Here is a 15,742-nt window from a genome sequence, read left to right as displayed (position 1 = left end):
TAAAGTCCTTTTGAACAAAATCACATTAACAAAATAAAATATCAGGGCTGCCAACAGGGAGGTTGTAGAGCGCCCTCTGGTGGACAAACTGCAACGCCAACGCTCATAACATGGTTGACAGTCCGTTTAGATTTTTACCATATTCGTTAATCAGCATTATTTATTTGTCATTATAAATAATTTTGATGAATGAGTATTAATGTCATTATAAATGTTGATACTGATAGATCGGGAAATGCCTAATATTTGCCAATAATATCGGTTGGACTCTACGTGCGGTTTAAGAAATTAAACATTAAATAGCAGTTAAAAAACAGTTAAACAAGGCCGCTGCCCCACACACGTTGGAGCTCAATAATCATTTGGTAAAAACCCAAACTTTGTTGACCAATAAGGTAGCATTCTGGCAGGAACGCTACCTTACAGGCAGAACCATATTTCTGACTTTGTACTCTGGTTTCCCATAACCAAGAGTGGAAGTACTTCTCTTTACACTAGAGTATAGTCGTCACTATAAGGATTAGTTTAATCACGGCAAACTTTGCAAAATTCTGAACAGCTCCAACTGTTGCCTGTAGATTTTACCATAACATTTATGTCACACCCGCGTTGGAGAAATTCTCAGAAATATGTTTCCAAATAAAATATGTTATTATATTTGTTTCCTGTTCAGAAATACCCCCAGAATTGCCACAACCATAATCTCATAAATTGTTAACAAAACATCCCAAAAGGCACCAAGTTACTCAATTCACTTCAATATGCGTTTCATTCAACAATGATAAAAATTTCCCCTTTTGGCGCTTAATTGTTTAGGAAATGTTCATCAGAACAGTCAAATCAATGTCTAATCAAGTCATTTCATTTTGATCTTACCCTTGCTGATTGACATACAGTTTCAACAAAAATCAACTTCAGTATAAGAAATAAGAAATCATTTAAAGAAAGGCAACATCAAAAAGAAAGGTCTCAGCATTGATTTAAAAGAGCTGAGAGTTGTGCTTTTTTTTCTATTTTTGACCAAATCTGAATACTGAACAGACAGTACCTCGATGTGCAGACTAACATGTAAAGGTGTGAGAATAGCATCCCCATTTATATTCAGCAGGAAACGTTTACAATGTTAACCTTTTTCTCACGTTAGTTAATATGGTAGTTGGGATAAAAAGATCACAGTGAAACGTCAAGGTGTTTTTTAAAACCAAAAGTACAAAATGAACCTGCACAATAACTTATTCTGATGTTTAACTACATATATCTATGTATTTTAGACTCCTCACATAATAGTAATGTCCCTGTCGATGTGTGTCTATTCTCTCACCAGGGTGGGATGCCTGCTAATGTGGCTTGAGGCAAAAAAAGACAGCCATCCAACATCTCAAATTAAGGCTGTGATTGTCACTCTAACCACCACCAAGGCTAATGAGAGGCAGATCGGTTATAGAAAATAAACACTTTGGGGACACCGGCGGTGCAACGCTGCAGTGGGAGTGTGGTCACAGGCTATGAGTCACCCTATCCCCCCTCGGCAGGCCATCCACAGGGAGGAATTTGGGCATGGTGCAGGGTACTTGTCGCTGCCTTGTGCTAAAAACAAATTTGGGACCTGTCATTCATAAATCTCTTGTGTAGTAGTGCCTAGAGACACATATGTGCACTTTCCACCAAATAGGAAAAACCTTTCTTTACCCGTAAAAAAATATTCAGATCAATGGTCATGATCGCTAATGGCTGAACAAGAAGTGACAGGCACTTCTGTGCGAGTGATTATTTCAAAAGTGACCTGAAAGTTACATAAAGGCAACACTGCGCTTTTATTTTTGCCCGTGTTAAATTGAGCAGGCGGCCTCGCAACTGTGACAGTCTTTCGCACATTGTCTATATTAAGACCCTGCTCAGAAAAGCATTTATATTTATCCCTAGTCACTGGTGGTTCCGTATTCTCCTCTGCTTCAGGAGTATTTTTGTAATATAGAAACAGCAGACTTTAGTCTTGGGTAGTTTCAGGGTGTACTTGACTTAAACAATGTAATCTATAAATTTGTCACAGTAGATACGTGTGCCTGTGTCCATGGTTGAGTAAAGCACAGAGGCATATTTTGACCTTTTCTCTGTTTCAATCAGCACAGAGAATAATGTCAATCATGTAGAATATAAGTTGTAAATTAATCATCAGTTAGAGGCTTCAGCAGAGCTGAATCCCTACCTACCTTTAGGACCTTATTATGTTGCCTCCGCATTGTCATTCCATCCAGCATTATTCTTGTCGACACATTGGACAGACATTGACAAGAGTAGCACAGACACATGAGGCTGTTGCGGTTTCCTCAAGAGCCATTGCATACAGCGTTGGTTATCAAAGGTATCTTATGATTTCACACTCTTCTTCCTCCCCCTCCCACTTCCCATCCTGTTAAACCAATGTCTGAGATTTTCTGATGGAGGCTCAGCTTGATGTGCTGATCAAAGTGAAGATCCTTAATGCCAGTCACAGTGAGAGTACAGAATGAAATATGAGATTAATTAGATATCTCAGTGGTGAATTCTCCCAGGCAGCAGGTGTTTTTTGTTGCTAAATTTAGGTCCATTAGGCAAAAGTAGCACTAGCACTGTCTGACTCTCTAAGCCCTTCTAAGGTTCACAGGTTCTCATCTGCCCCTGTAACGGCGCCTGCTACAGAAAAGTCCTTTGTCAAGTACTTACAAGCTAAGATTAATATTCCCTGTCAGGAGAGAAGGGTCTGTTCTACAGGTGCCTGTTCTATGCGCCTGCCGAGCCATTGCCCTCTTCTGTCATTTCATGGGAGCTGTTTTTAGAACACTGAAAGAAAAATGACAGTATGGGAGTCCCCTCTAGCTGTTTTCACTCTTTGAGCATGTTTTAAGACAAGTTGTCACTTAGCCACCGAATCATAGCTGTGTGTGTGTGTGTGTGTGTGTGTGTGTGTGTGTTGGAGGGTTTTTGTAACGCTTTCCCTCTGTCTCTCTGCTGGGAACTCCTTTCTTATATAAGAGCCGAAAAGCTGATATAATAGTCAACATGTCACATTGCCACTGTAGGCAGAAGAAGACATGCAGTGAGACTTGATATCTGCAGGATGGGGAGACATAATTACGTCGACAGCGTTGCCATGGCAGCGGCAAGTTAGGGTGGTGGATACTAGGGTGTGGGGGTTGTCACCGACCAGCATTGCGCCACTTGCTTTTATGTTTCTATCTATAATCATTACCGCCGCATACACATGGAATGGTGGCAATGAAAAAGAGGCTACATGAAAACAAAAACGGGCGCCACTGAGCTTCACAGCGTCAGTGAACAAGAGGGCACTGCTTCTTAATTGATGGCTACTGTAGATTCATGCTCCTTCTTTTTGCAGGTTTAGACTCCTTTTTATTGGCATTTCATTATAGTTTATGAGAATAAATGCAGGACAGGACAACCACAAGGTTATTTATGTGAACATATAAACTGTAACATGTTAGTGTTCTCTCATGCTTCCAAAGAACAGGTTGTGTAGGAACATTACTTGTATTTGTTCCTTTATATGTGACCCTAGAGAAGAATATTTCAATGAATGCACTTAATATATCTCACTCCAGCCACTGGAATTTTAAGTAGGTTTGAGTCTTTCTCTGGTCTCAAAATGGAAGAGACATTAGGCAGTCTGGACAATGCGAACCCTTCCTTTAATGTCACATTTTGATCAGCATAACTAACATGTAAGAGATGGAACAATCACAGGAACATAAATTCACAAACGTATGTGGGTTCCAGGCTCACAATCAACTTTTTCTTAAATAATTTATGTTAACAAGGGATACTGTATCTGCATGCTTTTCTGGTAGAGACTGGAAGGAGGACTCCCTTTATTTATTCATCAAACAGTAGGAAAATAGGATTTATGTAAATACTTTAAATGACCCCTTCAACATTTCGTGCCAAATGTCCATTGCGTCTGTTACACAGCTGCTCCCAGTAGACTACGCTGACAGATGTGATCTCATGTTTGTTTATAGAAACTTTATAATTGCTGGTTTTGGAGGCTCACAAGAGACAGAATTGTGCTCCTCATTTCTGACCTTTTCTTTTATTTTGGCTCAGTCTATATTTTGTTATTTTTTAAATTCCATGTCTCTATTTTTAAGAATCCTATTGTCCTGCCGCCTTAACTCTGAACAACATGTTTTGTTCTGCAGCAACATACATATAAACTATCCACAGCCAGCTCTGCTTGCATGAATTCAATGGACTGACACATCTCTTTTTCTCTTTTATCCTCTCTGCTTTCCCCTCTGCGGGCCACAGTGGACATTAAACCAGAAGTGCCATTGGCTGTGGAGTCCTTATCTCCGTTGGACCTGCGTACAGATCTGAGGATGCTGGGTTCAGGCTCGGACCCGGGACTGTGGGAAAGGCAGCTGCAGCAGGAGCTGCTCCTCATTCAGAAGCAGCAGCAAATCCAGAAGCAACTACTAATCAGCGAGTTCCAGAAGCAGCATGAGAAGCTGACCCGTCAGCACCAGGCTCAGCTCCAGGAGCACCTCAAGGTCAGCATTGCAATGAACAGTTATACGGAGGACAGCACAGCAGTGCACACAGTGGCTCACCACAGCTCCACAGTTTACAAAACAGCAGAGCATAACACAGCATGGCATACTGCAGATCAGTAGAAAACATTATATCTCAGGACAACATTACAGAGTGCCGAAATTAAGAAACAACTCAGCACAGCAGGCCAGGGTGTTCAGCAATACATTACAGAACAGTGTGAGTTTTGGTTTTCGTAAAGAAAAGTCCATCACAGCAAAATAGAAAACCACAGAAGCTCACATAAGCCACTGTTGTTTAAAAAAAGAAGTATTTGTCAGTGTGCTCTTTTCATGCTAACTTGAGTCCTGCATGTTTTTCAGCTCCAGCACGAGCTCCAGGCCATGAAACAGCAGCAGGAACTTGCTGAAAAGGAGCGTCGTCTGGAGCGGCAGCAGCAACAGCAGCAGCAGAACCAGCAGGAGAAGGAACAGGAGAGGCATCGGCGAGAGCAGCATGTTTCCTGCCTGATCCTTAGGGGCAAGGAGCGCTCTCGAGAGAGTAAGAGCTTGACACCATATAACATCTATTTTGGATAATATTTGCTAAGGTTTTGAAATATGCAGCAGTGAGGTAAACAAGGTTAAATATTGTACCATTTTTCTAGGGTGACAGCAAATGCAGATATCTCAAAAGCTGATGTATGTGAAACCACAACTATCTGCAATCACTGTAATTAAGTGAGAAAATGTGTTTTTATTTGTTTGGTGAAGCAACCGTGTAAGACAAACTCCTTACTTACCAAGACTAATGCCACTCTCAGTGGGATCATATTCAGCAGCATAGGAGTAAAGTTAAACTTTCTATACAATAGTTCTCTTAGCTAGCTCTGTTAGCTTTCCTGGAATATTCCTGACAACAAATTTGCAAATTGCAAAGTAAATGAATGTATTCATTAGATAAAGAGAAATATCCAACAGTATAATAATGATGATAACATGATGACATCAGGTTGTCAGGAACATTTAAGGTTAGAGTTTAGGAGAAAATGTCTTTCAATAGCACGATGAAAATAGCTTCAGATATTGTATTTCATTTCTGTTTTTACCTTTTAGCTAATAATAGACTAGATGTATGACTTTGTCAGGTCAGGTAATTTGAAGCTGTGACCTGCAACTGTAACCCTCCAATGGGAAAGAACATTTCTCTGCAGTATCACTTTAGCAGCTTGAAACTAATAGTGCTCTTAGACCACTAGGGGGAGATCTTCCTATATAAATTGTGGCTGTTCTGGAAGATGGTGTAAACTCAATCTGAAGGAAAAGAGAGAGAGAAAAACAGAATGTATGTACTTCAAGACAGTTTGGAATTCCAGCAGTAAGTTACATGTGATGCAGGAAAGTGGAGGGAATCTGTTAGAATAGGGTTACAATTTGATTTAGACTGTAATAGTATGTAGGCAATAATCTATCATGAGTCATAGCCCTAGGGTAACCCCAATCCCGTTGGTTCCGTCTATTGGTCTCACAGGTGCAGTGGCAAGTACAGAGGTCAAGCAGAAACTCCAAGAGTTTCTGTTGAGCAAATCAGTAAAGGACCCTGGCAGCAATGGCATCAATCATTCTTTCATCCATCACCCAAAGCTCTGGTACACGTAAGTATTTTCTGTTGTTTTACCCAGGGAGAGTGTTATACAAATACAGATACTATATTTAAATCACATAGAAACATAATCTACATTTTTGTGTGATTAGGTCCTCTCACCACACATCACTGGACCAAAGCTCTCCACCTCTGGGCGGCACATCCCCCACCTGCCATTATACTCTGCCATCACCCATAGAGAGCAAGGATGACTTCCCCTTGAGAAAGACAGGTTTGTTAATTTGCGCACACATACACAGCACAGGCAAAAAAATGCAAATACACATACAGTATGTACACGCATACGTAAGTTGAGACACACCTAGTTAAAAGATTTCAGTGTGAGTTTTAAGATGTTACCTTCTAGTTTTCCAGTTACTACGCTGGGTTATAAATACAGTGAGTGTCTTTTTGACCCTTGTCAATCAAGAGGTTGGTGTACCCCTGGAGTATTTCCTGAGGTTCTTGATGACCTGCTAATAACATCAGTTAGGCTCATTATGGCCCCAGACCCCTGTCCTCATCCCTCCAGGGCTCAACACAAAACTTTCATCAGAGGTGGAGCATGCCAGAAAAGTAACTTAAACCTTTCCTTATTCCTATTTGGATTATTTTAAATCACACAGACAACAACCCAGTTTAATTGTATGTTTTGACTTCATAAGTTTAAATTTTAATTTGTGTTATATGTACTGAAATTACCATGCCATTATGTAAAAGGAACTACATTTGTCCCTATGTTACAATAATAAACCAAGTTCCAAGGCCTCTTTGAGCTGTTTAGCGGTAAATGGGATAATTAAAGCAGATTAATTTCTCCTGAGTTATAGGCTTTAAAAGCTATTTTGAAAAGACACAAGTTCCCACCAAAAAGCAGTTTAGGTTTGTTGGTTTAAAGTTTCAGCAACCCTTTGGGGATGGTTGTATAAATAAGAATAGTTCCTGCTTCTTGGTTTGCCCGAGCACAAGCTTGCCAAGCTGAAAACTTCATAATTCTTCAATGAGGTCACCAAATTACATTATGTTCTTTTCCCTTCTGTGTCTCTTTTAATTACATTGGAAAACAGTTATACTTGTTGAGTTATTTAACTGCAGGCCTGTCATGTTGTTTATATACACAATTTAGAGATCAGGCAAAGGGATTTTATCTTGTAAAATCAAGTCACTTCATAGCAAAAATAAATGCTGGTAAGGTAAATAAAAGCTTTGAGAGCTATTGTAATCTCTTTGAACAGAGAAAATTTGAACACAGAAAGACCTCTTGTAAATATATATTTACATCTTTGGGATTTGGCTCTAGACCCATAATGTAAGGAGAGTATAATAACTAGTTGAAGACAGTTTTTTTTAAATAACAGAGAGAGCGTTTATGGTAGCGTTATTTGCCTTTTTACTGTGAAAACAAAAAGGCAGGTTTAAACAAATACCTGGCCAGATTGAATTTAACTCTCTGCTGCTAAAATATTTTCAGCCTTTTATTTCAATGTTTAATCATCTCCCGTTTGCTGTTCCTGCCTCTCTTGTACTGATAGAACTGTTTCTTGCTCTTCAGATTCCTAAATCTGTATGTGGTCATTTCCTGCTTAGGCCTTCCTCCCCCACTTCCTGTCTGTCTTTATTAAAGTCCTCAAGGCTTGATACCCAAGGGGGGCACACAAAGGTAGTGTTGTTCCCTGAGTCACTACCTGTCACTGATAGCTGATTGGCAGGTGTTGCCGAGTTAAGACGGGCACAGGCAAGAATGAAACCTTGACAAGACTGTTTGTTTAAGCAAAGATAGCACTTTCAAAACAAAGTGGAGATGACACCAGTGCTTCACGGTAGACTCCCCACTGCTTTTATTTGGGCAGATGCTTAAGCGCCATCTTTTTCTGTTTGAGGTTCACAATGAGGTTCATCATGTGCATGTAATGTATATATTAATGTAACATTTGGTAGCTTTGTGGTCAATAAGTATCTTTTAAAACTGAATGGAAATTCATCTTCAATCCATTTTAAGCACATTGTTTAGTACGTACAGGTATAGACATTATAATAATCCGTAGAGACAACTGTTTCAACTATGGATCAGTAAGGTCTGTAAGTATCCCATTTATAATTACATCATCCTTAAAAACCCAGAATAGCTGTTATGCCCTTGGCTGTGTTTCACCCGTAATTAACTTGTTTACTCAGTGTATATCCTTGTTGTTACATTTCCAGGTCCTAGAATAGTTTGAACCGAGGGCACGCAATAGTCTGCGGCAAAAATACTTGCAGCTTAGCAGTAAGAAGTGCATTACCCTCTCTGGTCTTCCTGACCCAATTACCAAATGTGTTCATTCAGCAGGTGCAGAAAAGAAATTACCACTTCTATTAGAAAATAATCTTACAAAGGTCAAACTGTAAAGCTCAAAGCATATCAAAGTAAATTGCATGGGGAAATATTATCTGATGTTGTTTATCAGAAACACAAATGGAAGAATTTAACTTGCTGATCTTCGACAAAGAATATCTGAACTCTGAGTGACTGTAACCTACCTTTGGTTTAAGTGTTTATATTGGTATAGCAACAGCAAATACAAAGCATTCACTAATCATTTTCAGCATCACTTTAAACCAAAAAGTCAGGAAAAAGGCAAAGCAGGCCTCATTATGTACAGAACACACACCTCAGCTTTCCACACAGCCATCTGTCCAGTTCCAGGCTCTAATGGACATGGGCAATCACAGCGGCAGCAGAGTTAAATTTCTAATTAATCGGAGTTAGCACATCTCTTGCACAGCCCCTAGCCCTGCAGCACCACCACTTTCAAATGTAATAAGGTGATTGATTTGATTTGATTTGTCTATATGTTTTAGTTAACTGAGAAGCCTGAGCAGTGGTGACCCAGGTGTTCATTGTACTGTATGTGCTTTGGAGCTGCCGTCTTTGCCTCCTGTTGCACAGCGCATCAGGGTATTTTTTTTCTCCTATGGAGACCAGTGAAAAAGTGTTTGTTCCCGTGGCAACCAATTGGGATGCCTAGCTTGGTGGCACCAGTGTGTAAAAATAGAAAGCAATCAAGGCAGCAGGGCGTGAAGCAGATTCATATGACTCCCACTAGCATTTTCTCTCCATTTATCTCTCCTGCTTCCATTCTTCCTCCCTCGTTCTCTTTCATTCTACCTCACACCCACAGGATTAGAGGTCTGTGCCACGTATTAGGGAAGAGGGTTTTGCTGCTTTTGACAAAAGCCAGAAATAGCAGCATCTGGCCCACTCTCCTAGCTGTGCCCCCATCACCGCTCCCTCTCCTCCTCCCTGCAGCGCTCCCACATCAGAGCCCCACTTCTTTATGGATAGCTGCATGTACACATCTCAAAAGATCTATTTAATTATTGATCTGAACTAAATAATTGAAACAGGTTGGCTATTGTGTAACCGGTTTACATAACTTCAATACAGCTTGGTGCCCTGGCTTTCAGTCAAAAGACCAGCTTATCTATTCTGCTTGTTTATTTGAGTGTGTAAGGCATGCTGTGGGATTCTCTGTCCACAGGGTTGATGAGAAGTCCATATGAGATGTGTTGACCTAGTGAGTCACTGTCACTGTGATTAGACTTGAGCACGACTCAACAGTCAGGCACAAACACATTTTCTTGCATTTATATAACAGATGCTTACATTATTACAAATATGTTCTTGCATTTATTCAACCTCCACTTCCCATTTTTTGCATTATATAATGTTTATATAATAATTTCTAATATTTCTATACATCTGTGCCACACACATTTTTCAGACTAGTTTACAAATTTGTGACTAATGAAAATGGTGATCGGCAATCATCAGTTGTGTAATGGTGTCAGTGTGGAGGATGGCATTTCTAGAGATGAACACCTGTGCAAGGTTTAGGTAAAAATAATTTAATAATCTAAAGTGAAACAAAATGCCAATTTTTGACAAATATCCTTAAATCCATTGTTAATACCAGTTTAAAAAAAGTCTGAAAGCAGTATGTATAATATGAAGAATATTACATCAGCATTTCTATCAACTGATGGCCTAGATTTGTAATTCTGGATCAGTTCAGGCCAAGCTGTGTGTATATGTGTTTGTGTGTGTGTGTGTGTGTCTCTCTCTCTCTCTCTCTCTCTCTCTCTCTCTCTCTCTCTTTCTCTCTCTCTCTCACTCTCCCCAGGCTGTGTATTTGGGTATCTCTGTTTTGCATTAGGCAAAGGGGTCGTAGGGAGAGCCTGAAACATCTGCCATGTTTTTGTGTTAGTTTAACTGTTGCTACTGTATCAGACTGTGGTCACCAGGGCGGCAGGTAGCGGACTATTTCACTTAGAGCCTGTGTGTTGCTCAACCTAATTTAGTCCAGATGAGATGGAAATGAGCCCAATCCTGACTCATTTAGTTTATCTGAAACCTGCTCTGAATTTCCCTAAAACAGTTACATGTTAAAGCATGATAACATAACATAACATAGCATTGTTCAACTAATTAATAGTCTCTTTAATCTGTATAATCTGTCATAGAGCTCCCATATTTATATTTATATTTTTACACAACATCTTAAAGTTCCTTACTATTACATTTGCTTATACATAAAATTATATCCAATATTTATACCCTGTATAGCAATTCTGGATAGATGTAAATCACATTTCGTTGCTTGTACTTGTGGCAATGACAATAAAGTTGAATTGAATTGAATTTTATTTCTATTTTACTTTTTCTTCCTATTTTAAAATTATTTTTGATAATGTTCATTTCACTCACATTCAACCCACCGTTTGACTATATTATTGTCCCAGTAGTGTGAACTGAGACTTACCGGAAAAACATGTTCCTTATTGTTTAGCCTCTGAACCCAACCTGAAGGTACGATCCAGACTGAAGCAGAAGGTAGCAGAGAGGAGGAGCAGCCCGATGCTCAAAAGAAGAGATGGACTCATCACAACGCCTTACAAGAAGAGGGCTCTGGAATTAATTGGTAATTAAAATAGCTGACTACATGTTGGATTTTCTTTTTTCCTGTTACAACATAGAAAAATTGTCTTATTACATACATCGTAATACATTTTATAATCTGGTCTTAAAATGTTCTCTGAAAACAATACAATCTGCATCGGCAACGTGCTGCATAATAATGACCCATTTTGTAGTAGCATATTATGGTCATTGCGCTTTTTATGGATAAAGACCATTGTAATCAGGCAGCCATGACCATACACATTAAACTGTTTGTGAGGCTGCAGCTGTTGTGTTGAGCCAGCCTCTGTATGTTGTGTGTAGAGTTGTGAGCATGCATACTGTGTCTAACTCCTTGATGTTTTGTAGACGCTACGCCCACTAACAGTGCCCCCGGCTCCGGCCCCAGCTCTCCCATAGGGGCCTCCAGTGCCTTAGGGGCTGAAAATGGACCCTCTTCTCTGCCCACTACCACAAAAACGGAGGTATGTTCATAAAACATCAGCACTAATATTGATTTGCCAAACATTTTAGCAAAACTCTTACTGCTGTTTTTATTCTGCATGCTAATCATTTGACTATCAAACTTTAGTTTTATTTCAGGACACGAAATGCCTGTCTGCCCTTCTGCTTGCAGCTATAAAAACAGCCAGTTGTCCTCTCTCCTTTACACTCAAATGAAAATGGCTCCCCACCCTGACATTAAAGAGGCAACGTTTGACCCACATGTCTGATTACCCCAAATTTGCTTGTGCAAAGATGACACATTATGCAGTGCAAAAACAACAGTAGAAATTAATACTGCACATTAACACTGCATATTTTTCTTCTAGATGAGTTTCAGTTCTTCAGTTTCATATTTTGCCAAAAAATAAAAAATAAAAACCATATTCAGTTTGGCTGTAAGGTGGCTGTTGGCTTGTCATTGTATTTCTGTCATTGGCTTGGCGGCAGGCCTCTTCTAAGTTGATCAGAGACATTTCCCAAAATACGTGGCTGAGTTACTGGCCAGAGGTCCCCTTGGACAAAGCTCACAAAGCAAACCATTATAGAGGGTGGCAGATATGACACATCTCTGAACAATCTTAACAGAACAGCTTTGTTTTCCTTAACACTCGCTGTTTACTCTCCCTGGGACGTCCAGCGACACAGAGAAGGGGAAGACGCCCTGACATTGGGCTGAAGGTTGGGGCTTAGGGAGACAGACAAACTGTGGAGTTTAATTGATATCCCAGGCACTGGTAGCCAAAGACACCCACATGCTAACAACATAAACACACAGGATTGCTATTGTATCAGCCCAAGCTGAGACTCTCATGAAATTCATTGGTGGACTGTGGGGGTGCCCGTAGACCTCATGCCTGTTGCAAAAGCAAGGCATGTTTGTGCACCGTTACATTAGATATCCTTTTTCAGAGGGAACGGGTCCCTTGGGTCAAATATGGGCCGGATATCCACATACAGGTCACTGAGTACTGGTAGGGGTTGGAAGGATAAACATGGCTGTTCCAGAACCACATGCTGCTCAGATGCACTGCTGGGTACAGGAAGCATGCCCCAGTGCTGATGTTCTCTGAGAGAGTAGCCTGAGGGTGGGGACCGGGGAGTAACAGGCATCAGGCTGATTGGGGACTGAAGAACTGAGGGTGGAGCGGTAGATTTAGAGGTTTGCAATGTTTTATAATAGCGTATTGTCCTCACTGGTGCCATTCTGCAAAAATCTTGGAAACTCTTGTTGCCTGCCATTCCTTCATACCATCTATCATAAAAACGTGTACCTTTCCCTTTGCAGCAAGGACTGCTGTTGTTCGTCACAGTGCATTAACATTTATGCCACTACTCTTGTTGCCTTTTGACATTGTCCATAGTGGGATTTCTAAAAATGTAGCCTCCTCCTAAATCTGTCTGTATCTACTTTGTCCTGGGTGTTTGATGTAGAGATGGCCCTCACAGCCCAGATTATTCCAACCTGAGGGCGCTGTGTCCATGCTGAGTTTATACACATCTCCCTCCTTACCCAACATCTCCTTGGGGCTTTCCACTGCATCCTCACCCATAAGTGTAAGTATTTGTATTTTTTAGATAACCTGTTTGTTTTACGTGAAAATATATACCCCAGTTTAGTGGTAGAGTGGTGGTGAGTTTTACTGCTTAGTCTGTTGGTTGAAAAACCTGCCATCAGTGGCTGTTTGGGTTTTCTGTGACCTGTGGCCCCAAATGATTTTATCGCCCTTAGATAAATATTGATCCGCAGTGTCTCGTGTCAGGCATGTTCTTATCTTCCCCTATTACCTCATTTATCACAGGTTTTAAAATGGCCAAATCCACTCAAGTGCAACTCCTGATAAAACAGCACATGATATATCATCTTTTAGCTCTCTAGCACATTCCATAGAGGCCTGTTCATCAGCTGCAAGAACTTGAAACCATTCATGGTCTCTGATTTCATCATTGTCTAAATTGTAGCTACAAGAATCATTTTAATTCATGGAGAGTATTGAATTTGGCTTGTTAAAATTAACCTGTTACATTTCCTACAAATGATTCTAAGTGAGGAACAGGCCTAGTGCACGGCATGGTGTTGGCATGTCTAAAGAATAACTATTGGTTTATCAACCTTGTGTCTTCTCTCAGGCCGCTATGGGATTGAAGGACAGATCGACAGAAATCAAGCATGGGCTGCCTGGGCACCTGCTGGGCCCTGTGCCCCTTCAGACGGGCCTTGAGTCTAAAGTAAGCCCCAGTCACCAGGCCCTCCTCCAACACCTCCTCCAGAAGGAGCAGATGAGGCAGCAGAAGATGCTCTCCTCTGGTTAGACTGCTTTACATGATTTTAAACATAACATTACATTAATTTGCACTACACTAAATATTATTATAATTGAAATTAAAGTAATGTACAATATGACTTTAAAAGAAAGTTAATATTGTTTTTTTCAAGGCCAAGGCACCATGTCATCCCACCCTCAGTCCCCTCTGGCAATGAAGGATCGCCCCTCCAGCAGTCGGCCTAAACTACCAAAACACCGGCCCTTGAACAGGACCCAGTCAGCGCCACTGCCTCAGAACACACTCGCTCAGCTTGTCATCCAGCAGCAACACCAGCACTTCCTGGAGAAACAGAAACAGTATCAGCAGCAGATCCAGATAAATAAGGTATTGTCCTGCTCATCAATATTCAAATCATGGGGGAGGGTTTTGACTTTCAGATTGCTTTTTTTTAGGTCTCATAAGGTCTTATTTTACTGCAGGGAGTCTGATTTAATCATTTTAAGCATACAAATGCTGATCTATTTTTAGCATTTTGTAAAAATCGTCTGTGGTAGCTCAGGTTTACAGACCTGTGCTGTTGTCTGTTCTTCCCTGGAATCCTGGTGTTATTTCTGCAAAGCAAAGAACGTATGCCTGACTTCAAATGGGGAAGAAATGCTTCCCCTGCACTAATTCTGTTATCACAGCTTAAGGCATCAGTGCTGTTCACATGCCAACTCTGTGAAATTCAATTCTGCTAAGTTCAAATGAAGGAAAAAGTGCCCGGAATACATTTTGTTCCTCTGTGGCAATATTTGTGTTTCTGTTAGCTGGCAGAGGTGACCTCGCTATACACAGAGTGTAATTATTCTGGTGAAGGACGTGTGTGAGGTGGCAGACACTGTGAAAGGCAGCATTGTGTGAGCTCACATACTGATGTGTCCCAACGCTGGGTCCTGAAAGAGCCACGGGGACTATAGAGCAACTCTTACCTACATGTAATAAAAAGCCCAAAGCAACACGAGCAGTTGCAAAGTACAGTTGTAGAGCTTTTACTGTAACAAACGGTTTTGATTTTAATTCCTGTAACGTTAAAAACAACTAACACGTGCCATGCAGCTGAAATTAGTTTTAATATCAGCTGTAATAGTTGAGAAGTATTCTGTGAAGTTGATTTGAAAATAGCTTTGGAATAATTACGACGTCTTGTCGAGGAACATGTGAACCGGCTCTGCTCTGATCACTCAGGTCAATGAGATCGCAAGTAAAGCCTCTTTAAGTGGAGGTTATAAATGGCCATTAATCATGGATCAGCCCTCCGCGTTTATTGAGAGGGATCTCCGAAACATTGCCCTAATTAATTTCCTAGCAGAGGCTTGTCTGTTGTTTTTAAACGTCCTTCAGTGCCTGAAACAGTAGGGGGCACTAATGGAAATTTACAAGCGCTAAGGGATTTTAGGAAGCTGTATACTGTGCTAACTAATGCCAGGCTAAGGAGGCTAATTCTTAGAGCTGAAAGGATATTTATGTAAGGCCTACATTCTGTAGACAGTAATGTTATTGGTACCAGCTAGGTTAGGCGCTTGTCGGTCTTGCTCTTAGGCAAGGCAAGGCAAGGCAGCTTTATTTGTATAGCACATTTCAGCAACAGGGCAATTCAAAGTGCTTTACACAAAATCATTAAAACAGATAAAACACAAGTACAAACAGTTAAAAGTCATAAGCATTAAAAATAAATAAGACACATGAATATACAGTTGAAAACAAAATAGAAACATTAGGACAAATAAAACACCAGAATAGAAGTTACAGTGCAGCATAAGAAAGAAATGAGCATTAATTTAAAGAAAGGCAGCATCAAAAAGGAAGGTCTTCAGCCTT

At 40.4% G+C, this 15,742-nt stretch overlaps 1 protein-coding gene across 7 annotated transcripts in view; it reads left to right on the top strand.

Annotated features, from left to right (window-relative positions):
• The window catches only part of hdac9b (histone deacetylase 9b), a 36,440-nt gene that overhangs the window by 17,448 nt on the left and 3,250 nt on the right, over positions 1-15,742 (top strand). For 5 of the 7 annotated variants that reach the window (XM_034873984.1, XM_034873983.1, XM_034873980.1 and 2 more), the window contains 9 exons: positions 4,306-4,547; positions 4,911-5,088; positions 6,049-6,181; positions 6,282-6,403; positions 11,001-11,132; positions 11,480-11,595; positions 13,049-13,171; positions 13,745-13,922; positions 14,052-14,266. In XM_034873984.1, coding sequence (XP_034729875.1) covers positions 4,377-4,547; positions 4,911-5,088; positions 6,049-6,181; positions 6,282-6,403; positions 11,001-11,132; positions 11,480-11,595; positions 13,049-13,171; positions 13,745-13,922; positions 14,052-14,266 — 1,368 coding nt within the window. In that variant the 5' untranslated portion in view covers positions 4,306-4,376. The remainder of the gene's footprint in view (positions 1-4,305; positions 4,548-4,910; positions 5,089-6,048; positions 6,182-6,281; positions 6,404-11,000; positions 11,133-11,479; positions 11,596-13,048; positions 13,172-13,744; positions 13,923-14,051; positions 14,267-15,742) is intronic. The other 2 variants (XM_034873981.1, XM_034873987.1) reach the window with 1 other exon arrangement.

The sequence above is a fragment of the Etheostoma cragini genome, chromosome 6, assembly GCF_013103735.1.
Source record: "Etheostoma cragini isolate CJK2018 chromosome 6, CSU_Ecrag_1.0, whole genome shotgun sequence".
Taxonomy (NCBI): Eukaryota; Metazoa; Chordata; class Actinopteri; order Perciformes; family Percidae; genus Etheostoma; species Etheostoma cragini.
The sequence above is the reverse complement of the archived record's forward strand: the minus strand, read 5'-3'. Positions and strand labels throughout refer to the sequence as shown.